The sequence below is a fragment of the Penicillium longicatenatum genome, assembly GCF_028827895.1.
Source record: "Penicillium longicatenatum strain IBT 33135 chromosome Unknown contig_3_segment0_segment0, whole genome shotgun sequence".
Taxonomy (NCBI): Eukaryota; Fungi; Ascomycota; class Eurotiomycetes; order Eurotiales; family Aspergillaceae; genus Penicillium; species Penicillium longicatenatum.
In genome coordinates, this window is record NW_026643121.1 from 989,129 (window position 1) to 1,012,099 (window position 22,971).

The following is a 22,971-nucleotide window of genomic DNA, read 5'->3' on the forward strand; positions in this document are numbered from 1 at the left end:
GTAGGCTCAAAAAGGGATTTCGAGCATGGAATCCCCATGAACCCTGAATAAACCCCTTCGGAACGAGACCGACGCCCTCGACAGGTCCATTTGATCAACTTGAGCCCAACCCGCACGGAGGCTGTCCAAGGTAGGAGAGGACCGTGAGGCACATGCAGCCAGCAAGGGACAAGAAAGAAAGAGAACCGCCACTGCGGATGTTGGAGGATTATATGCACCCTTCACCAGCCACCGTCGCGTGCAGTCAGTTTGTGCATATTTGGATATATCACATCATGGCACAACATGGCTATTGGTGGAGGTGTACGGGGGCCTCTGACATGCAGATGCGGAGGATTCAATAGCCTCTGCACGCTGGCATGACGCACCTCGGGCCACGAGAACGTCTAAACGCTCAATTTTGTGGGTATTGCCTTTGTGTTTCATAACAGGGGTTAGCTTCATCTTTGGCTCAGGAAGACTTGGGGAGGACATGTAGATAGAGCATATTGTGGGTTGAACCCCGCGCGATCAAAGGGAAAAAGGAAAAATTAAAGTGGGGAGAACAATAGCAACGTCAATCCTCTCCTCACCAACAATAATAACGATAATACGAGAACTCGGCCCAGCAACAAGATTTACTACACAATCATTTTTCTTTGTTCGTCTTGACAAGTTTGAAGCTTTTAAGTCCATGCCACCCATCGTCGCAGGGAAGCATCGACGCAAAGTTCGCTTCCCATCCAGCAATTCCACCAACCAACCCCCACCAACTCAATCCTCCACATCTACCAACCAGAAGCGCCCAGGATTAGTGCGTCAGACCAAATCACCGACATCAGCCGAAAAAATGGCGAGCCAAGCAGCACGGCCGGGGGTCCCAGACTTGTTCACGCAGCCGCCGCCCATCCGCGACCCGCTCGTGACAGAGACCACTGATCTGCAGGATGCGACGCTTGAGAAGTGCCTGCCTTTCCTAAAAGGCATCCAAAATAGTCAATCTGGCCCCTTCAATACATGCGGAGTGCCTGCACTCCAGCGTGATGATCATGTAGCCTTTGCCTTTGATTCCTTGGAAGATTATCCCCCCAGCTTTGTCATCTTGGACGCCAGCCGCCCATGGATGGCATACTGGGGTCTAACCTCATTGTTCTTGATGGGAGAGGATCCCACTCGATTCCGAGAACGGTGAGTTTTGACACCTCCAGAAGGCCCCTTTCTTCAGGGATCCTGTTTTGCTTTTTTTGGTATTTCCTTTTTCTTGTCAAGGATACTCCCGCTCAAATTACATATCACCAGCATGACATGAAAAAAGAAAAAATGAAACATTCATCGCTAAGACTCGTGCAGGTTGATTAACACTCTGCGACCCGCACAGAACCCTACCGGGGGTTTTGGTGGCGGTCGTGGTCAAATATCCCACCTAGCTGGTAGCTATGCCGCCGTTCTATCGCTTGCAACCGTTGGGGGCGAGGATGCGTTTGCATTGATTGATCGGCAAGCAATGTGAGTTGTCATCTTGTTAGCAGGGAACCTTGTTTTTTTGTGCGTGCGTCTGACCGGTTCCCCAGGTGGCAATGGCTGGGCCGATTGAAGCAGGCCGATGGGGGCTTTCGCGTCTGCGAGGGCGGGGAAAAGGACGTGCGGTAAGTTGCCCTTGCTCCCGAAGCTAGATCTGGGCTCTAACCTCGTGCAGTGGTGGATACTGCGTCATGGCTATTATTACTTTGCTCGATTTGCCTATCGAGTTACCCGCGGACTGTGAAGCCCGGCAGGCTGGTTTAGAGAACTTGACCGATGGCCTTGCCCAATATATGTCGCGCTGTAAGAAAAATCGTCCTCTCTGTCCTCTCTGTCCTCTCCTTATACTAATTCCTTGTTTGGCATACAGGTCAAACATATGAGGGCGGCATCTCGGGCAGCCCAGGCGTAGAAGCGCATGGGGCATATGCCTACTGCGCGTTGGCCTGCTTGGCCCTCCTGGGGCCCCCAGAAGAGACTATTCCCAGGTACGATCATAAGCATTGCCCGAGTCGATATTGTTTACGTCACTAATTGGTTTAGACATATGGATGTGCCTATGCTAGTGTCATGGCTATCTGCACGCCAATATGCCCCCGAGGGTGGGTTTTCGGGCAGAACTAACAAGTTAGTCGATGGATGCTACAGCCACTGGGTTGGCGGATGCTGGCCACTGCTCCAGTCTGCTTTAGATGGCAAACCACAAAGCAATGGACCTCCGGCCACGACTGTGGGTCATCTGTTCAGCCGCGAAGGATTATCCCGCTATATCCTCGGATGTTGCCAATCGAACAACGGCGGCCTTCGCGATAAACCAGGAAAGTATGTATTGCCCATCAAAGTTCAAAAAACAATGGTTTCGCTGACTGTGACACCAAGGCACCCCGATTCTTACCACACCTGCTACGTACTTGCGGGCTTGAGCGCCATGCAGCACTACCATTATCGCACGGACTCGAGCCCTACATCAAGCAAGATGTTTTCATCTGCCTTCTCTTGGCGCTCGAGCCCGATCCGCGAAGGCAATGTGTATGAGAAGAGCGACCGACTCGAGCCACTCCACCCTCTTTATGGAATTCCGTACCCCAGTGCCGATGCGATGCGGCTCTGGTGTGAAGCCCGACCCATTACGCCTTAGTGGCCGGGAGGGGCGTGAACGTGATGCGGTGTCATCTGACGGGTTTCTCTAGAACGCCACCTGTGCAGCATTTCAGTGAGATCGGAGCAAGTATGATGGACAGATCAAAAGTGTGTTTCCCGAGAAACTTTGGAGAATGAGTCCGAAGACCGGATGATGCAAAGGCCACGGGTTTGGGATTTCTCCGATAGGGGAGCCTAGCGAGCTTTAGAGTACAGATTCTAGGTCTTTACGCAAGGGATTGGGGGAAGAAAAAGCCGAATGTCTGGAGTGCAACGTCGGATTCGGAGACTCATTTCTGTCAAAGATTAATTTCGATTGAATTCGATTTCAGATATCATATTTCAGATTTGCATATTTATTTTAAGTAGAGGAAGAAACCTTGACATTGGATACTGACGATCCCGATTGTTTGCTGGAACATAATCTGCACGAGGCCCAACAAGGCAAAGGTACAATACGTGAAAGACTGATAAATCAACGCCCTCCCCACCGTACAGCTTGCCAACTCATCACTGCGTCCGATGCCTGTCGAGTAACTTTGATGAAACTATTCTCAACCCAGGGGGGCGTGCATTGAGTCTGGAATCTTCTTGTCTTGTTTTCCTGTAGATTCGGATTTTTTTTTCTTTTTTTTTCTGGGTGGTTTTTTTCCCGGTCTGATCGTGTCTCTGTTGTCCCTTCCCAGGCGCGTTCTGCACAACATGACTCCTTGGCGCCAATCACACCGGCGGTGGATTACTGCAGCGCTTCTCCAAGACTCAGCGGCAAATTCCCTTCTTCAACTACTGCGTCTACTGCGGGGCATGGTGACGGACCAAAAACTCACAAACTCAAAATGGTTAACGAACAAGGGCATGGAGTTCCATGTCCCATGTTCTGCAGCGCTTTAGCAAGCTCCGAGTCCAGTTCCCATTTTCGCTACCCTCTTTCCCATGCCCATTGACTTGATCTGAAACCGCGAGAGTCCGGCCGACCCCCGTCCGTCTTTATCTGCGTGTTCAATTTTCAATCAATTCTTCAGTTTATTTTACTAATTTATCTCTCTGTTCGATCGGCGAATTGCAGGCGGGGGAACCTAAGCCCACAACGGACCCCGGAACCTCAATTCGGCTTGATTCGACTGGCAAGTAGCTATGCCAGCGCATCAGGCACTTCTAAAAAATAGTCCGAAAATACACAGTCAATTCCCATGGCAGATTGACCTAGAGTAACCCATTAGAGCGATTGTGGGCTTTTTGCCCCTTTGCCTAACCATTCCTGGTGTTTCGTGAATGAGATGTCACGGATCCCAAGACCTTGAATTGAGGAATTAGGAGCGAAAAGTGAAAGTTTGACTCTGTTTTCACTCGGTTTATTTCCCTGTACTGACATATCAAGAGAAAATATTTCCCCCTCCCCCTCTTCCTCGGCTTTTCCCAGCGACTACTGAGACGACGGTGTCTGATCCTTCTGCAGAGCAACGGGAGACGAAAACACCTGGGCAGCTTAGTACCTAGTACCCAGCAATGTAAGTAATCTCTTTTCTAAAATTACTGTACACGGTCTTAATTGCAACTGTCTCCCCTGGAACTTTCTGCTGGTACTGTATACGTCCAACGGTAAGCCCCACCTGTTTCCATAGAAAGTAAGTATATGGCAAAGCAGCTCGTCTACCATCATTGACTTTTCTAAAACCGAATTTCGTTTTTTTTCGGCCTGCTTCTCTGGTACGGTGAAAACCTGTATTTGTATAGATGTATATGTGGCGTGGCACCTTCCAATGTCTCGTTAATCTTTTTTATCTTCTCTCCATTCCCTTTTTCTCTCCCCAGGCATTCCCGCCCAAACCCAAGCCCTGGAACCGAGTCGTCTAGAGCAAGTCTACCCAAAATAAAATTAAAGATTAAAGGACATCCGCCGCAGCCGAAGCCGAAACCTCCACCTTGAGAACAGCAGTTGCCAACAAACCCGTTTATCGTTGCAAATACCAACGGCGTTGGGCATCATAATCCGCATATCTTGGAGCTGCACCAGCCAGCTGGCCCAGCCTCGCCTCGCCTCAGCCCTACCCGTTCCCGCTCTCACTTACAGCATCAACCAATCCCTTCAATGCTGTCAGGGTAGCTGTCTCACTTCTGTTGCAAAGTTAACAGGGCTTCACGCCGGTTCCCGCGCTACTTTCCTTTCTCGGAGATCAAGCTTCAGTTCAGACGCAATCGATTGACCGTGTGGTCGACTTCAAAAGAAAATGTACTATATTCTTTACCTGGCAAGTAAGTACTTCACCACCCTAGACAGGCTGGTCCTATCTCCCTTGCCTCTCCTGTTTCTCACCCTGCATTGCATCTGCATCGGTTCTGGCATTGCCTTGTCCCTTTATCAATGCAACATTTAATACATCCCACCGGGTCCAGCGGCCCGTGGTTTGCCCCGATCCTGCCAACATTACCCCCATTCAATGTTTGAACGTTGCATGTTTGCGGAAATATATATCCACGCCAATTTCGTTTCATGCCCATGACCCGCATATCCCCACAATGAACTTGAATACGAACATGATATCCAATGAAACACGAACACAGCTTGATTGCAGAAGGAACAAAAGAAAAACAAACTAACAGGAACTAGGCCTTTGCCGCCGCCGCCACTGGCAAGAACCTTCCTACGAAGCCTACACTACACAAAAAGGATTCACCTGCATAGTCCGGGTAAACAACCGCGAATACCAAACAGAAAGTGTTTGCGCCTCGGAAGCACTAGCCCAAGAAAGCGCAGCTATGCGCGCATATCTGATCTGCCGCAATTTCTCCGTCAATGATGGCATGATCCCTGCGGGTCATGCACGGGCGCATGGCGGGGCCGCGCAGGGTATTCCTGTTGCAATCGGAACGGGACGGAAGACAAGAGATGATGATGATACGGAGGGGAGTACCAGCAGTGGAGGGAGCTGGAGTGGGGGAAGTAGTCCTGAGCGAATGATGAGGTTGGACAGAGAATTGCATTTGGGGTTAGGTGGGGCGGGGACGGATTCGAGTTCGGGATCCGGGTCTGAGGCAGGGACGAGACCTGTTTCATTGGTTGGGATGATTGATTATGCGAGGGAGATGTGAGCTTGGTTGATGGGTTATGAGCAGAGATGAGAGATGGGATGACGGTACATGGTGGCTGATATTTCTCGCGAGAGATTGGTATGGATGGGGAACTTACGACTTACGACTACGACTTATGAGATGGCTTTCTGCATGCGCATTTTATGTTTGAAGCATGCTTCTTGTCTTTGATAGATGGAAAAGCTCAGGCTGCGGCTGTGACGCTATGCTTATGATTGTTCTGTGTTGTCTTTTGGCCTCGTGTCCAAGCTAATGATGCATAGATGTGGTTGACATGGAAGGCACTATGACTTCCAAAACTTAGGATTGACATATTTGCATTGTGGAGGTCAGCGGTTTTTTACCTGATCGTGTGGCTATTTTTTCTAGTTTATATCGCACTTCATCAGAGAATGTCCAAGCTTGCATCGGGGACAGTTTTTAGGTTAACTTTGAAGAGTATAATAATCGAATTGAGAACAATTCAGTCGAAATTATGTCTCATCCTTGCCAATATAAGACAAGGATCGCTGGGTCCGACCGCTTTGTAGTATATACATTTTAACCGAGTTTGTACATATTGATCTAGTCGCAACCTCGTTCAATGAGATCATTACCTAAACACCCAATTGTTCAAACACTTCCTCGGAAGTCCAGAATGCGCATCTCCGAGCCAAATCCTCCCACGAGTTAGAGGAATTCCGGATGGTCTTCATTCCGCTATCAGGTCCACCAATAACCTGCACATTGTACACCCCGGATGAAGATTTCGGCGCACTAGACCAACCAGAGATTGAGCCGCTGGCCTTGGATGGGTTTCCGTACGTCGCAAAAGAGGCCCAGCTGCCACTCATCTCGCTTGCAAGCTCGATATCAGATTCCGAGGACAAGTCCGCGTAAACGGTAGTTGCCTGATTGAAGACGTAGGGGATATCACTAAAATGGCACACTCCATAGAAGAGCTCACCATATACCTCCAGAAAAGGCGTGAAGACAGTCTGGTTCAAGTTGTAGAGGTAGGTCGCGGTGGAATCAGTGGACCACTTGCTGTTCATCTTCGCAGCGTAGAGAGCTGGGCATGTAAACTGCGAATCACGGACGATCTGGCTAGCTTGGAAGAACTCCGCTGAGATGCCCTCTGAGGTGTAGGGGGAGAATTGGGAAATGGGGTAAAGAGCCATCGCCTTCTTAAGATTCTTCTCGGAGAGATTCGGGTTCTGGGCTGCGATGAACTCGGCGACTTCCTCGACGGTTGTGGCAGAAGTGTCTGAGAACAGGGAACCATCATTCTCATTCCAGCCAATAATGATATCAATGTTTCGGGTGAAACGGCCAGAAGACAGAAGCTTGGAGGGACTATCGGGGATAAAAGATGAAGGGGACGTGGGAATGAAGACGTCCAATCCGCCGGATGATTGGATGCTGAACTCGTATTCAATCATAGCTGGCAGAATAGTGTCGAGAGGAAGCGCCCGGAGACAAGCAAGCTCCTTAGCACTTGTAGAGGCAGTGCAGTTGATGGCCTTGATGAATGCAGCGGTATGATCCATGGAGGTGTTGCTCGCGATGCCGGAGTCAGCAACGGCACAACCAGACTGCATGATAGCTCGCTTGAAAGGAGCTTTTTTCGCGCCACCATAAGCGGTAATCTGCAGACCAATTCCAGCAGCACCATCACTCTCTCCAAAGACGGTCACATTTTCAGGATCGCCGCCAAAAGCTGTAATGTGCTCCTGCACCCACTCGAGCGCAAGACGCTGGTCGAGCAGACCCGCGTTCAAGGAATTCTCGGCACTCAATGCTGGGGACGCGGCAAAACCAAGAAGTCCAAGTCTGTAGTTCATTGCGACGTAGATCACAGGTGTGCCTGCCTCAGCCGTGCCGAGAACGAATGCGGTCGGCTCATAGGCTGTATCATAGATCTGGCCGACCGTGTCTCCACCGCCATAGATCCAGACCATCACAGGCAGCTTATCGCTGCTCGTTACATTTGCCGGCCTGTCAATTCGCAGGGTAAGACAATCCTCGGAGACGCTGGTGACATTGTCGAAGATCGGAAAAGTCGGGATTGGGTCTTCCTGTTGAGGGCAGGCTGCACCAGACTGGGTGGCATTGACCACAGTGCCGGCGGGATAGGTGTATGACTTTGGTGGGGCAAAGCGATTGTTGCCGCTAGTATCCTGACCGAATCGAATATTCTTGAATGACTCGACGCTGTTCGCCGATGTGCCCTCAAACGTCACATGTCCCGAGCGGACTTTAGGGTTCGCATTGCCGCATGCTGCAAGAGCAGAAAGAAGGAGAAGTCCAAGAGCAGCACGGGCCATTTTCAGGATGCTTCAAAGATCTCCTTGGCGTTTAAACTTCTGACACTGTACTCTGACTGCAGTTGCTTACATCCGACACTGTAAGGTGCTGACTTTGTGGGAGAGTGGGCTATTAATGTATTTGTCGGGATAGAGGGACTCTCATGGTCCCTGGTCCTGCGGTCCATTGACTCGGCCAAGACGCGCACGCCAGCCGCAATGGACTTGAAGGATTGGAAATAACGCTAAATTTCCGGACAGAAGACGGGCAAGTGGGTAAGCCCCGCACAAGGCTCTGGAAATTGCATCGAGCTTCCCATGTTTAGTATCTAGATCCGAGCAATGTGGATTTGTTGGTCAATATTATCAAGCTTACAGACGGGATTCTCCATACGATAGACGCTGTGAATAAGAAGAAAATTTAGTATCAAGCAACCGCTGCACAAATGGGACTAACAACTCGCTTCTGCTGTCCGGTGAACTAATCATACCAAGTCTTTGGCGGATTACTTGCATTATAACGAAATTGCATGGCGCTCCGTTAATTGCGAGGCATTTAGCTGCATCGTGGCGTATATGAGTGAGACAAACTATTGATTTGTCATATTAATGGCGATTGTACTTAGTTTGCAGCCGCGTACGTCTAATCTCAGAGACTCTATGATAACATTGGAGCAATACGCTAAGATCGTCGACTGACAAGACCAGAAGATAAAGTTTTTCAAAGAATCCATAGCCGAAGAATGAACTTGAGTTCCTCAAAGGTTGCAGCGTGCTAAACAATGAACATGAAGAAGAATCTCCCATGGCCTACTCGTGCCAAAAATCGCCCCCACCGCTAGGGGCCCCCGGGGCCGGGACCACTGGGTCCACGGGTGCTCACCAAGATGCAACCCTAAGCGATTTCAATTTTCAGGCCTCTCTGAGTTTAATCACTGGCTTAAGTAGTATTCTGAAGTAGAATTGTCCTATGAATCCGAGGGTCTTGACTCAACTAGCACCTATGAGTAGATGAGCCCTCAAGCACGGAGTAATACTCCGTATCTTTTTACCACTTGAGTGTCTTGGTGCGAAATGCACCTTGACTGGTGCACCAATCCGGGGCTGGCGCTACAGACGGATCAATATGCAAAGAATTCGTGTACAAAAGAACATTGGCGTCCAAGCACTGGTCACTTGCTTGCCTTAAAACTCAGGCTTGGAAACCTTGCATCACCAGCCACACACAGCCACAGCAACGCGAAACCGATAAAGCGCCACGTTGACGTCATGAATCGGCCAAAGACAGGGAAATGTGCAGAGCTCTTGAGTCTGGATGATGTACCTGGATCACCCTAGCTCCAGAGTGCCCAGCATTCTAGGCGCTTTCCACGCCTTCTGGAGTTTCATACTCCACTATTTCCGTGACACGTCCCCTGCGTCATGAGTTGACCGCTACGTCTGCTCTTCACCCACTTTCCTTGAACTATGCACCGCACCTACTCCTGGCTCGACACTGAATATAAAGATACCCAGAGCACATCCTACAAACATCATACGTAACCATGCGATCATTGACAAAGGGCTGCGTCCCATTATTGTCGCCGGTAGCGAGCCGTGGTTGGTCGCGTGGGGTACGAACATGTTCATCCGGGCGTTGGGCGTCAACTGTTGCTCGGCATACCGGCCAGGGGGCCAAGCAAGACCCTAGGAGCTACCTGGACTCCGAGGGTAGGAATCATCGGTTCCAATGCCAGGCAAATGCTGTTCGGAGGGACTCAGACTCGGTCGTTGAAAAAGGCAAATTACGTCGAGAAGATTGGCGACAATGAGAGGATTGAGGACGTACTGGAGTCCCTAGAAGTCAGAGATGACACGAAGGACACCCAGCCCCATCTGAGCATGAATGAACAAAACGCAAAACGGGCCGAGGAAATGTCAAAGGGTGAATCTACTGCTCCAAACGATTGATCGCATGAGCCTAACTAATCTATCGCAGGAAAAATGTTGACAACGCCATCACGATTGTTCAAATTGATCATTCCTCTAACAACCATCGACACAAAAGGCAACAATGACAAGGGTAAGAAGTCCCCAGCTCGTCCCCAGTTCTCGACTCCCAACTAAAAATAACGCAGGAATCGAGCCAATCGCAATCCTAGTCCACCCCCAACAACCCCTCTCCTACCTAGAACAACTCATCCAATCCGAACTCCCCCCAATTGGAGGCGAAAAAGAAAATCTCCGCCCACCCATCATTTCATTCATAGCCCTGCAACACGAAGACAACGCCATCAAGCCCAAAAAGCGTGTCGATGAGCTCGAAAACACAGTCGAAACAGAACAGCAACATGGCGCCCCCGCGCGCCGCCGTCGATCCCATGAAGAAGATGCAGAGATCTACAGCTATCCTCGGAAAACAGACTCAAGCCTGGACTCTCTGGACGGCAAGCCTGAACGCTTCGTACGATGGTCCCAAGCCACCGAAGTGGGCGACTTCATCCGCGATGCAGCACGCACACGCGAGTTCATCGTGTCGATAGAAGGTGCACCGAGCGGACTGGGAGAGATTCGTGTGGCTGTCCCGTCATTTGATGAACGTACATATTTCCTTCGAATGCGCTTGCGGAAGCTTTCGCGCCGTATCCAAAAGATCGCAGAGGTCAAACACATGTGCGATGAGTTGGCGCAGCGTGGTGCGCAACGAGTTGCGATTGGAGGATTTGGAATTCTCTCGGTATGGTGGTACAGTGTTTATAAGTTGACCTTTGAGACGGATCTGGGATGGGATACTATGGAGCCGGTTACGTATCTGGTCAGTTTGTCCACGTTGATGGGTGGTTATTTGTGGTTTTTGTATCACAATCGGGAGATCTCGTATAAGTCTGCCCTCGACTTTACGGTCAACGCACGACAGAAGAAGCTGTACCAGCAGCATAAGGTTGATTTGCAGCTTTGGGAGACGCTTATTGAGGAGGGGAAGTCGTTGAGAAGGGAGATCAAGGGTATTGCGGCGGAATATGATGCGGAGTGGAATGAGCGGGTTGATGAGCAGGACGAGCGGGTTACTGAGGCGCTGAGGTCGGATCAGAAGGATGAGAAGAACAAGGACGGTCAGGAGAAGGACAACAAGGAGAAGGATGGTGATTGATTGAAGATACTTGGAAAATCCCCAGGATCATAGCGTGTTCTTTATGACTGTTGATACTAGCATTCAAAACCTCGGACAATATGCAAATACAACAAACAATTGAGATATTAATGTATACAAACGCTTCAATCACGTAACCATGAAAAGACCGAATCTAAAGTGTCCCATTCCGCACAGGGTCATAGTAACCTTTCTTTGGAGCCTCCTCGACCTGCCTGGGTCTTTTGTCTGAAGTAAAACCTGCATTAGTGCCATATCCTAAAGCTTAATTCAAGTCCCTTGAAAGGGGGTTTCTTACCAACATCGGCAACGACCCCATTGTTCTCCCCCTTCCTCCGGTTCCGATTATTTCTCACATCCCGCGAGCGGAACACACTGTACAATAACCAGCCAGCCACCCAGTTGGGTCCATATTCGCTATTGGTAGCGCCGCGGTCAAAGAGAGGTCGAGTGAGAGGACCGGCATTGCGCCAGATCTCCATGATGGCCCAGCGCTGGTGGTCGGGGAGGATGTGGTGCCAGAAGAAGGGAGGGCGGGTATTAGGGTCGGCGCGGACGCTGTCGAGGAGGTGTGAGGTATCTTGGTTCATATGGTTGTAAACCATGATTGCTTCGTCCTGAAAGATTGAATGATATGTTTAGAACGAATTTCTTGACTTGACGTGCTAGGTAGGGATTGAAGATTGTGGATGGGGGTAAGAGCAAGAATACAGAAAGATAGAATATAAACATGGTTATAGAAATGGGCTGACTTACTCGCATGGCACGGTAGTACTGTTCATGTTGTGGGTCATGGGGGTTCAAGCCCAAAGCGTGGATGAATTCCTCCTTCGAAACTCGGGGACCGACGGGTGGCATTTTAGGTAGTTGATTGATGCCTTCAAATGTCAGATTGCAATGTGATTTTAATGCAAGTTCAAAGCTTGCACTGGGTATGTAGAGCTGGACGAGATTTCTTGAGAGCGAGAGACTCAAGACACAATACTAAAGAGCTGAAGAAGATGTTGAGCAGAATGAAGCATCGAAAATGCCTTCCCAAGGCAAGGCTTTATATCATTGATGAAATATATCACTGACGACACTCAGGATTCAACATTGCCGATTCAACGGCCAGCAAATCCCGATACGCAATCTGCGCAGCCGCTTCCGACAGATCAATGCAATCAAATCTCTGGCAGCGGGACGAGGCAGATTAACGAACGAGGGTGAACACTCAAGCAGGCTGCAATGTGCAATCGGTGGTGTGGGTAAGCAATTCTAGCAGACAAGGAAGTCAATCGAGTCGGAGTTGAGACAATGATTTAGGTTCTATGTCAGTGTCTGTTTGCAGAGTCCGAGACATCAGGGGACATTGGGGTACCTGGGTGGACGAGGAAACAAAAAAATGTAGAAGAAAAACAAATATGATTGATCATACAAAAGCAATCATTCGGAGATATAGCTTATCGCGGGCAAAAGGGGGAGTTAAACCCACCCTGTCTCCTGTTGTTCAGGGATAGGACTTATTAAGGTCTACGCGATGCATCTGTAAGATCCGTAGCTCCTCCTTGGCTCCGTTGGGGTTGTACAATGCACCTGCTTGACAGTTTCACAGCTGTTGATATCCAATCCCGGACCACTTTAAATGGAGGCTCTGGTTGGAGGGTTTTCTAAGGTGTCAACGGGATGGAGAGGTAGGGAGAAGGGATCAAGGTAATCGGCTAAGCTACGCGGTTATTTTATTTGAGCGTGAAGAGGTAGCATGTAAGCGTAGGGTCAAAGACAGTGAGGTACATCCAGCTATCCTTTCTTCAATTGAATAAGGCACGGGACGTTCCGCTTGCCAGGGAGAGACAGACCATGGAAGTGAGTCAGGGCCAGCGTCAGCATCGAGGACTTAGAGCAGCAGATATCAGCCACAGGAAGATGTTCGAGGGAGACTATCCGAGCTCGAGTCTGCTATCCGAGACAGAGCAAGATACTATGACTCGCATGCATGAGATGAGGAACTTTCGAGGTTATTTTGTATACATCTGATTCGGAAGCAATCAATCCGGGCAATTTGGAGAGGCAAAGCTGACACCCTTACATATGATGAATAAACAGGCCTATTGAACAAGATAATACACTCCCACTCCAAAGCCCGCGAGAAAAGGAAAGCCGTTTAGGCGAGCAATAAACTCCCAACCACACTACTAACGCGCGCTAGTAGCCATATGGAGATCGAAATCAAAAACAACCCGGCTTAAACACCAAATGGTGTCGAGGATACCTGGCACAAACATCCAAAGAACCCCAAGCGGCTAGAAAATCCCGCTTAAAAGCGAAAAGTACCTGTACCTGCCCGTAGCCGCAGACAAGAAGACTCGTCAACCATGCAGTGCGACGCAGCAAGCCGCCCCCCAGGCAACGCGCCCCATAATTGCAATTTCACCGATACAGAAAACGGCCAACTTGCTTTCGTTGGAACGGAAGTCAATCCGTTGACCCGTTTTCATCAATGCGTGCATGCGTCAATTTTGCGGAGAAAATGGTAGTATTGCATTGCAGATGGTGTGACTTGACTCGATCTCTGTAGTTTTGCGTTGTTTGTGCAAAACAGTCTTTAAGGTTCTATAAGGGAATGAAGGTCAACATGCAGGTGAGAAGGGATGAAGTGTAACAGTAATATAAAGGAAGAGAATGAGAAGGTTGAGCTGCGCACTAAGCCAAACGGATTTACGTGTTGTCCCGTATGGGAAGCCCATTAGACAAGTCAACCTCAAGCCAAGCAAAGCAGATGATCGTTCATATCTACCAATACTAACATCAACGCTGTCATGCTTGTGACACAGAGACTCTGTAAACTTTAGCGCTTCGGACACGAGGGATATTCTACAACCCCGACAACTGATCACATTCTAGAGTAGGGAGCTCTGGATCATAACCAGGAACATTACCAACCAGGGAGGGAGATACAGAAGCGTGGACAAGGTAACGCGAACTGTAACTTTGGCTTCTCCACTGCGTCGGAGCTTTTTCAATTTCTTAACCTTTTTCTTCGGTTGCATCAGTCGCCCTTAGAAGGCAGATGTTACCCGGTACACACGAGGCAACCGTTAACCGGCCTTCGGTGCGTCATGATTTTATGTCTACAACTCCATAGTCAGATAGGTAGTCTAGGTAGCAAAGCCAGCCTCCATCTGTCATATTCCAAGTCTGCATCCCCCCGCTGTCTGTGTGCTGCATCGCATCGCATCGCATTGCATATTCTTCAACTGAGATAGGTATCATTGAGTCTAGCCCCATCTACCTACATCTACCCGCGTTCATTAAACTCTCGCCATCCCGACTAGTACCCAATCAAACAGCCCGTGGACAACAAAATCCCCCGTCAACCGGGGCCAGGGCACACCTAACACTCATGTGGATAAAACCAAAACCAAGGAAGAAGGAGATGCACCATCAACCATCATGGACCCGTCACTGAGCGAAAGTAATCATCACTCGGACCCTCTGACCGGGAATCCGCTTATGCAGGTTCCCGATTGCCGATTTTGAAATGTCGGCGGGCAAGCGATGGCGAGAGACTGGGACTGGGGTTGTGATGCAGCTTACCTGTGAAGATATCGATTTCCTGGCTTCTGGTTTGTTGAGTAGTCAAGTTCGTATGCAATTGTAGTTTGCAATTTTCTAGAGGGAGTTGAGGTGTTATGGAGTGCGTTTGAGCGGCTTCAGATGGGCCACTCGTCGTCGTTGTCGTTCGGCTTGGGTGGGTATTTGGATAGTTACAATCGAATAGCCGTTTGGAGAAGCTTGGGTACACCGTTTCCCTCCATGCTTTGAAGAAATATCCTTGCTGTTGTGTTGATGGGTATCCCAAGTGAAGTATAAAAGCGAAGTGGAGCAAAATAAGGCTGGACCAGTTGGCGGTGAACGGTTGGTATACACAGCCACCACACACCTGAAACACCAACTCATCTCATGACGATCTACGAATATTATCTCCATGATCGATCATCGCGGTCGACGAACAAGTGGGAATCTTCCAATCGGCATGTATGCGCCACATTCCCCAGATTTCGATCGATTGGGCCGTTAATTCAAGCTTATCGACCGACTCCAGTCCCACGCATGTGGCTGAAGGAAGGTTTCGGAGTCACCAATGGACAGAGTCAAGACTGGGGGATTTGTGGACCAGGGCGTCTCGATCGGTCGAATCTCGCGCGCTAAGGTGGGTTCTACGATACGTACGTCTAGAAATTACAAAGCCACTACGCCACTGGAGGTGCAATACAGATTCGGATGTGAGCAGAAATGATTTCTGGGGTTGTCTCATCCAGATTATTGTCTTAGATATGCAAGCAACATAGCCAGGTAGGAGCACTCGGATTCCCCTATCTCCATAACTCTTCAGTTCCCTCAGCTGTGGGGAAATGCACTGTCGCAATCTCGCCTGCACTTGTGTGGACGCTGCCTGCACTTGCGAGCGTCCACACAAGTGCTTCCAGATCTCTGGAGCTATAGGCGTGGGGGTTGGGTGGTATGTACGTCAAGAAGCCAGAAACCAGACATAAATAATAAAGGCCATTGCAATGCTCCATCCGTCGCTAAAAAAAAAAAAAGGGAGGAGGGGATAAAGATAAACAGTGGGAGCAAACCGTGAACCTCAGACCTAGGCTTTCTTAGGCTCTTTGTCCTTAGGCTCCTCTTTCTTCTCTTCCTTCTTCACGTCTTCCTTGTCGTCCTTCTTCTCCTCCTCCTTCTTCTCTTCCTTCACCTCCTCCTTTTTCTCCTCCTTCTCTTCTTCTTCGGGCTTAAGATCCTCACCGTAGTATCGGCGCAGGAACCGCTCAACTTTAGCGTATGCGATCTTCACCTCCTTCACAGTGGTATCAATTTTTTTGAGCGAAATCTTATCGTCGGGCTGTGTTGTAGAGCCGGTCTCGTCTTTACGGGCGCCGAAGTGCTGAATCTTTTCACAGCCGTCCTTAACGTGTGTGAGACCCAGAGTGGCCGAGGAGCCCTTCAAAAAGTGACCAAGAGATGAAAGATCATCCAAGTCCTCATCCGCGCTGTAAAGGGAGGTTAGGCCATCTCCATGAGTGTGAGAATACTTTCCATGTCACTTACACAGCCTTCTCCATCTTTTCGAATGTAGTCTTAGCCTGCTCGAAGAAGCCGTAGACAATACCCTTGCTGAATTCGCGTTCATCGTCATCATCCATTTCCAGGATCTGCTCAAAGGTGCCCTCATCGATGATATCAGCAACATCAGACAGCTGAGGAGGACCCTCCTTCTTCTGGTCGTACGTCAGTTTCACATGCTTGGCTTGGAGTTTGAACCTAGACATACCGGCTCCTGAGCCTTCGTATTCTCGGCAGGTGCCATGATGAATGTGTGTTGAAGAGATGTGGAGTGAATAGGATCAACCTAAGTCCACTGCACGAATCGCGATGAGATCGAACAGCTGCCCGATCTAATAGTCAACCCTGATTAGGGCCTTGACAGATCTGTATAATCAAGTCAGCCTATATCTCCTCAGTTAATTCTTAAAAGTGCGTCGTGATTACGACGATGAATGCGATGGAAACAAGTCATGTAACGCCCAGATACAGTCTCATTTCCCGGGGGAAATGCCAGCAAGCCCACAGGGGGTGTCGCCTTACAAGCCAGGGAAGAACTACAGATTGAGGCGAAAGACCAAAAGGCCAGGGTGATGGGAGAATAAAAGGGTACAGGCGAGCGTTGGATCTAGGCGTATGCACGCGGGGCAGGGATCAAGAGCCCCAGATCACAAGAACCAGGCTATCACACTGTGGCGGGGTGGAACTCCGGGTGAAAAGGACCCAACGAAACGGGAATCACCACGGAAGAGGGGCAGTGACAATGGCAGCTTACTTAGCGATACCGCGAGGCGAAGCCGAAGGGACAAGAAGTTAATGGAAGAGGGAGTGAGAAAGATCGAGGGGGGGGGGGGAAGGAAATAGTGACGGGCCCATTCACCATATACTGAGTGCACGGCGGGGCTTGAAATGAACGAGCTGCACGAAAGCCCCAGGGTCCCACACCGGAAACAACGCAACAGGCACAAAATTGATAACCAGATTTGCCAGAATTGATAAACCAAAAAAAGAAAAATAAGGAAAAAAATGATGATCGAATCGGGGATCGCGTGTAATGGAGGGGGGATATTGGCCAGGTTCAGGCTAAAAAAGGAGGGGCAAGTTGGGGGAAATTTGGCTTATCCCACCTTTTGGAGATTCTGATATAAGATTGCAACTCTTCTAGCAGAGAAGGCCTTTCCAGATGACAGAAAGGCAAGGGTCGAAAGTTTACCAGAGAGGAGAGGGAGTGAGAAAGAAGGTTAGCGAGAAAGAGGGCGGAGAAACGTTTAGGTGGGTAATTATGGCCGGCAGGAACGAGTGGAGGTGCACCGTTTCCCGTGCAATCTATTCGTAGGGTGATTTTGGTTTTCAGTTGGTAACTTTGTAACAAAAAAAAATTGGTTTTTTTTTGCTAACTGTCAATAAAGGTGTCTAATGTCAATAAAGGTGTCTATAGATTGATTACCTTGCTCTTACTGGCCTCTTCGGCATTATCCTATATGCAGATTAGAACCCTAGCACGGATTTGTATATTGTCTCCGTTCGAGCATGGGGCCATCAGTATCCAGCAGAGTTCAATCCTGGTCATCCGAATCTTGTCATTCCTTCAAGCTGAATTGGGGGGGGGGGTGGATGCTTTTCTCCACCTACGCTTCCCCCGCTCAATTTCTGCCACTAGATTGGATATGATTTTTTCCCTCTTTTTCGTAATGCACGATATCCAGCCTCATCTACAAGGACAGCTGGAAACGTCACTGGATCATAGTCATCAGAATGAAGTGTGAAACCATGAAATACCTGGGCCCTTGTTCCACCGGGAACCGAGCAACGGCATGAGATCATCCTCCATTCCCTTCCACCAGTGAGAATCTGCGTACCAAGTCAGTACATAGTGGAGACTCCCAAAAGACGCAACCTATAAGATCAATACTGAACATGTTACAGGGAAGCCATGGGAAAAGTGACCAGCCTAAACCTAGGGATCTGGCAGCGGAAGGGGGAAGGAAGCAGCCGCGAAACGACATCATCGGGGCGCCGATCCCAGCACAGGCACGTCACTGGTGTTGTCGTCTAGTTGCCCATGTTCCGAGCCGCACGTGGACCAAATCATCTCGTTCGGTTTTGCGTGCTGGATAGATTATCCCGTGGATCTCTCCACTTTGAATGGTTATCTGGTGGACCGACAAGGCAGGTAGAAAAAAAAGCAAAAATGGAATAAAAAAATAAAAATCAATAAAAGGAAAAATTAGATAGGTCGGCCATAGTCCGCAGCAATACGGGGGGTCGTTGGGCTCCTAATCGCCGGGGAGGGGGGAATAGTCCGGGCTCCATTCATGACTTGCACTCTGTATATTTCGAGTATTCGTACAGATCAATGCATTGCACTGCAACCGGACAGTATGGGTGTGGGAAGGTCTGGGCCCTCGGGGACCGTAAACCATGTGTCGCTAACCAGCCAAAAATACCCTTTCTCCCCTGTATCTTGCGCTGGAATGTTGCATGAACCCCGAGGAATCTGACGTAGCGACAACCCTGGACCCCGTTGGACACTCAGATTGTGAAAGCGAGAGGGGTTGTTAGGGGGGATTCGGGCTAAGACACGAGCGATTATGCTGTCACCGATGACGATGTTTGGGTGGGCAACGAAAAAATGGGCGAACCTAAGGTAGAATCGTCAATTCACCCCCCTTGGTGTTGAGATGGATGACCATCAATTGGAAACGCATTGAGGATCCAGGGTAGTTGAAATCATCCAAAATCAAAAGCCTCCTCTTCCGCGCGAAGCGTAGTCGCCTCTTTTGTTTATATAGCAGACGGGGGCATTCGTGCCTCTGGTGGCTGTCTCCTGGTTTTGCGTATGAAGTGGTTGGTCCCAACAGCCGTCAACCAATAATCGTGGATGATTTTAGCCATGACATCATGGTGGGGTTTCCATCCATATCTTCCAGCCTCTGATGTCATATCTCTTCTGTGGTACAACAATACGCGTCACTTACGGAGTGCTTGGCACCGGCACCCATGGAGTGTGTCTTGTGTCCGCCCTGGCCAAGTCACGTTATTCTTAGCGATCATGCGCTATGCAGAACCCCACATCATACTTGGCTGTATACCCAGGTACAGGAGTCTTATGAACCACGCCGGAGCTAGTTCACTCAGCTCCAAGTACGTATTCTGTACTCCGTGCCTTAGCCTAAGGACCAATGCAGGGTGAAATCATCGGCTATCCTCATGATATCACGTTGCATAAGCTCGTATGACAGTCGGACTTCGTTCAAAAGGGGTGTGCGACATGATATCATTTGCTTGCAGGTGTCACATCAGACTGAGCATCGGCAAGTATTGGAGATATCAAATGGCTTTGCTCATGATGACTTATACCGACGAGATAGCTGGCTACGGTTGCATTCTAACAAATCTAACAAGTCTGATACAATAGAAACTCTTACTCACTCATTCGCCAGTGATGCCCAATTATGGGGCCAAACCGGCAATGTTTGCTTTGGTACGAAGAATACGGGGCTTATGTGCCTCCCAGCGCCAGCCCCAAGTGGTCCTCGGCAGCGTGATAACGCCCTCGAAAACATGGGGCTCCCAAGGAAGCCTTCCGTTTGGTTGCTGGTACCTGCAGTTCACTGGAACTAGTCCTAAGATTTGGGCACTAGATTCAATAGTAGACAGTCACTATCCCCAACGCAGCCGTATACTCGGTTCTGACCGACAGCCACAATTTTACGGCATTCATTCGGCTGCGAGAGCAAACAATGAAATGATACACCAATCACTAATCTGACAGCTGCAGCTTCCAAGAGATCCAGGCGATCGGACAAAGAACCCCACAACCCTGAAGGCTTCGAGGGGTCTTCTAGAACTGCTTATGTAACCATCCGAGGTCCCTTTCTCGATTCCAGATTCAACATTCAACAACTCAACGCCTTACAGCGCCCATTCGCGCCCCCATCAATTATTATCGCTGAACATCCAGCACAGCTTTGAATCTGGAGCCAAAGATCATCATCGTTTTTATCTCCAGGCTCAAAATAAAACCAAACCATCACAATGCCCTCATCCTCAACCGCGGACAAACCGCGCTCTTCCGGTCCTTCAGGCATCACAAGAGCCTACCTCTTCTTCTACAATGCCCTCAACCTCGCAACATGGGGCTTCTGCGTCGCCTACACAGCCTCATTGGTCCCTGGCCACTTCGCCAGCAACAGCCTAAACTCAATTTTCGGCCAAACCTTCTCCCCATACCTCCTCGCAACGCAATCCATTGCTACCCTCGAAGTCCTGCACAGCCTGCTCAAGCTCGTGCGCGCCCCCTTCTTCACAACCGCAATGCAGGTCGCCAGCCGTCTGCTTCTTGTCTGGGGAATCATGGTTCCATTCGGCGGCCAGGTTGTCGGTGCGTCCACCACCCAGCTGGGCGATTATGCGTATCTGGGCTGCGTGGGTGCATGGGGAATTACTGAAGTGATCCGGTATGGATTTTTTGCCATTACCCTTTCTGGGAATGATGTGCCGAAGTGGTGGACTTGGCTGCGATACAACACTTTCTATGTCTTGTACCCTGTTGGTATCTCGAGTGAAGTCGCGCTCGTTTACCTGTCGCTGGGTCCGGCTGGGGATATTAGTCCTTTGCTTTTCTGGGGTCTTGTTGCTATCCTGGCTATCTATGTGCCTGGTTCTTATATCCTTTACACGCACATGATTGCGCAGCGTCGCAAGGTCATGCGTGGCAAGCAGCGCGCTGATTAAAGAATCTCAGGCTGCAATGCGAACTCACTATTACGGGGTTTCGCGTATGATATGTGGTGCTACAGACTAATGGCGATGGGACCTCGGAGCTCGGTAAAATCACCGTAATCATATAGATACTGTCTCTAGCTCGCGAGGCCAAGACAGAAAAAGCATACATAGCGACGACGGATAATTATTCAATAATGCTTGATACCTATTAGTCAATCATGGCTATTCCAATGCTATGCAAAATACTTCAATCCAATTCTCGCCGTCCATACGTTGGTTCTTAGAGGTGCAATTGCCTCACATTTCCCGCATGAGAGCATTGATAGCTTGCGCCGCAAACTTTTTCCGCTCGTTTTCCGGTAAATCAGCACCCATATCTGCAATTATGTCAGTATAATCAAGTTCATCCTAGCAGTGTAACCCAGCATACCTTTAATAGCCTGCACACGCATCATCAGGCCCTCCATAGACTCAACCTTGATTTCATCATCCCCGTCCTCAAAGTCGCCAAAGTCTCCTTCCTCACCATCACCACCACCATGCTCAATCGCCATGCGCAAACCAAGCATCTCGCGCTCCAACTCTTGGACTTCCTGCCCGAAACCGCGAGTACGTGATTTGCTGCCCCCAAGCAATCCGGCCTCGAGATCATCATCGAAGTCAAAGTCCAGCTCCTGGTCCGCATCTGGATCGCGCAAGTCTCCAGGTCCAGTCCAGTCGTGGGTCTCAAGCACCTCCTTGATACGCGGCATGCCCTCGTATTCTTCAGAAGGTTAGCGAAAATCCACGAATATATCAATTAATACCGCCGGGGGGATAATCGGAAGTATACAAGACAGGAAAATCATACCTCCAAACTTATTCTTCGTCTTCTCGCCCTGTCCCTTCGGATCCCACTCAACAACTTCCCACCCAATACATCCCAAATCAAACAACATATCTTCCCACCAAGAAGCAGAAAACGGCACGTCCTCACTCCCCAAATCTTCATCGTCAAGGCCCAATCCCATCTCATCAGAATCACGAGCGCCGGAAGAAGTAGAAGTAGATCCCGGCATTTCACTCTTCGGTGCCCCGACTAGAACAAATATGCCAGAAACTTCACCACCCATACCCCCACGCTCTTCATCAATGCGCTCTTTTACTGCCCCGATATCACGCATGAGATCCAGTACCGCGCGTACATCATCGCGCGAAGCAGGATCAGGACCCGGACGAGGATCTGTCTCGCTAGGATTCTTAACACAGACTAGCAATGCGCCTACGGCGTCGCGGACAACCTCGGCTTCATCGCTGAGGAATTCCGTGCGCCACTGTTGCCCACTGGCGTCGGTAGATGTTTGCGGAGCTGATTCCTCGTTTCCGGGGAAAGGCACCTCGTCAACCCATATTGGGATCTCGGCTGAGTAGTATTTTGTGTTTAGGAGGAGTGGGCTGTGGGTTGTGTAGCCTGCGAAGGAGTTTGTGGTGTCTGGTGGTGTGGGAGAGGTAGTGTCTTTGTCTTTAGGCGGGGTAGTTGATGATGCTTCGACGGGAGGGGTTTGTTCTTGTTGTGGGAGATCGTGGACTGGGACGTTTGTGAGCGCATGTAGGAGAGGTGGGATTATAGAGACTGATTGGGTTGGCGGCGCGAGGATTAGGAGACGGCGTGAGTTGGTGATTTGTTTCACCTTCGGCTTGGAGGGGGTTGCGGGGGAGGCATTGGAGGCCATGGCGGAAAGCGAGAGGGTTGGTTGTAACTCTTGATGTAATTGTCCAACTCTTCAGAGTTCAACTGTGTATACCTGCGGATAAGCGCGTATTTGAGGGCGTGGTTGCTGGAGGGCGGAAACGTGAAGAAGTTGAGACCTGGTCCCCCGCATGGAGAGAAAAAGTTGCGGAGATCACATCATCTCCGAAATGTTTACCTACTTATACTAGGTATGACCATATCGTCCATATGAGCAAGTTCTGATCTGAACATTGTATTTCTAGTAGATAGGATCTTATTAATCAGTCCTACTCGTCATTTGA

At 49.6% G+C, this 22,971-nt stretch overlaps 7 protein-coding genes across 7 annotated transcripts; 3 read left to right on the forward strand and 4 right to left on the reverse strand.

Annotated features, from left to right (window-relative positions):
* Positions 1 to 829: 829 nt before the first annotated feature.
* Positions 830 to 2,638, forward strand: N7484_005727 (CAAX farnesyltransferase subunit beta RAM1; the record flags this gene model as incomplete). The annotated part of the gene is made up of 7 exons (XM_057116146.1): positions 830 to 1,167; positions 1,330 to 1,485; positions 1,551 to 1,625; positions 1,676 to 1,803; positions 1,871 to 1,988; positions 2,044 to 2,322; positions 2,380 to 2,638. The coding sequence occupies 7 exons, from the start codon at positions 830 to 832 to the stop codon at positions 2,636 to 2,638; spliced, it is 1,353 nt and encodes a 450-aa protein (XP_056972029.1).
* Positions 2,639 to 6,326: 3,688 nt separating this feature from the next.
* N7484_005728 (carboxylesterase) lies at positions 6,327 to 8,036 on the reverse strand (the record flags this gene model as incomplete). Its single annotated transcript, XM_057116147.1, has 1 exon — positions 6,327 to 8,036. The coding sequence occupies one exon, from the start codon at positions 8,034 to 8,036 to the stop codon at positions 6,327 to 6,329; it is 1,710 nt and encodes a 569-aa protein (XP_056972030.1).
* A 1,719-nt stretch (positions 8,037 to 9,755) lies between these two features.
* N7484_005729 (uncharacterized protein) lies at positions 9,756 to 11,145 on the forward strand (the record flags this gene model as incomplete). Its single annotated transcript, XM_057116148.1, has 3 exons — positions 9,756 to 9,939; positions 9,994 to 10,077; positions 10,133 to 11,145. The coding sequence occupies 3 exons, from the start codon at positions 9,756 to 9,758 to the stop codon at positions 11,143 to 11,145; spliced, it is 1,281 nt and encodes a 426-aa protein (XP_056972031.1).
* A 154-nt stretch (positions 11,146 to 11,299) lies between these two features.
* On the reverse strand, positions 11,300 to 12,003 carry N7484_005730 (uncharacterized protein; the record flags this gene model as incomplete). The annotated part of the gene is made up of 3 exons (XM_057116149.1): positions 11,300 to 11,373; positions 11,444 to 11,762; positions 11,902 to 12,003. The coding sequence occupies 3 exons, from the start codon at positions 12,001 to 12,003 to the stop codon at positions 11,300 to 11,302; spliced, it is 495 nt and encodes a 164-aa protein (XP_056972032.1).
* A 3,775-nt stretch (positions 12,004 to 15,778) lies between these two features.
* On the reverse strand, positions 15,779 to 16,495 carry N7484_005731 (uncharacterized protein; the record flags this gene model as incomplete). The annotated part of the gene is made up of 3 exons (XM_057116150.1): positions 15,779 to 16,178; positions 16,237 to 16,406; positions 16,460 to 16,495. 3 exons carry the CDS (start codon positions 16,493 to 16,495, stop codon positions 15,779 to 15,781), a joined length of 606 nt encoding a protein of 201 aa, XP_056972033.1.
* A 3,773-nt stretch (positions 16,496 to 20,268) lies between these two features.
* Positions 20,269 to 20,967, forward strand: N7484_005732 (protein tyrosine phosphatase-like domain-containing protein; the record flags this gene model as incomplete). Its single annotated transcript, XM_057116151.1, has 1 exon — positions 20,269 to 20,967. The coding sequence occupies one exon, from the start codon at positions 20,269 to 20,271 to the stop codon at positions 20,965 to 20,967; it is 699 nt and encodes a 232-aa protein (XP_056972034.1).
* Positions 20,968 to 21,255: 288 nt separating this feature from the next.
* On the reverse strand, positions 21,256 to 22,697 carry N7484_005733 (adaptin-binding domain-containing protein; the record flags this gene model as incomplete). Its single annotated transcript, XM_057116152.1, has 3 exons — positions 21,256 to 21,335; positions 21,389 to 21,721; positions 21,809 to 22,697. Coding segments are annotated over 3 exons (1,302 nt in total), but the record flags the coding sequence as incomplete, so codon positions are not given.
* Positions 22,698 to 22,971: the final 274 nt, after the last annotated feature.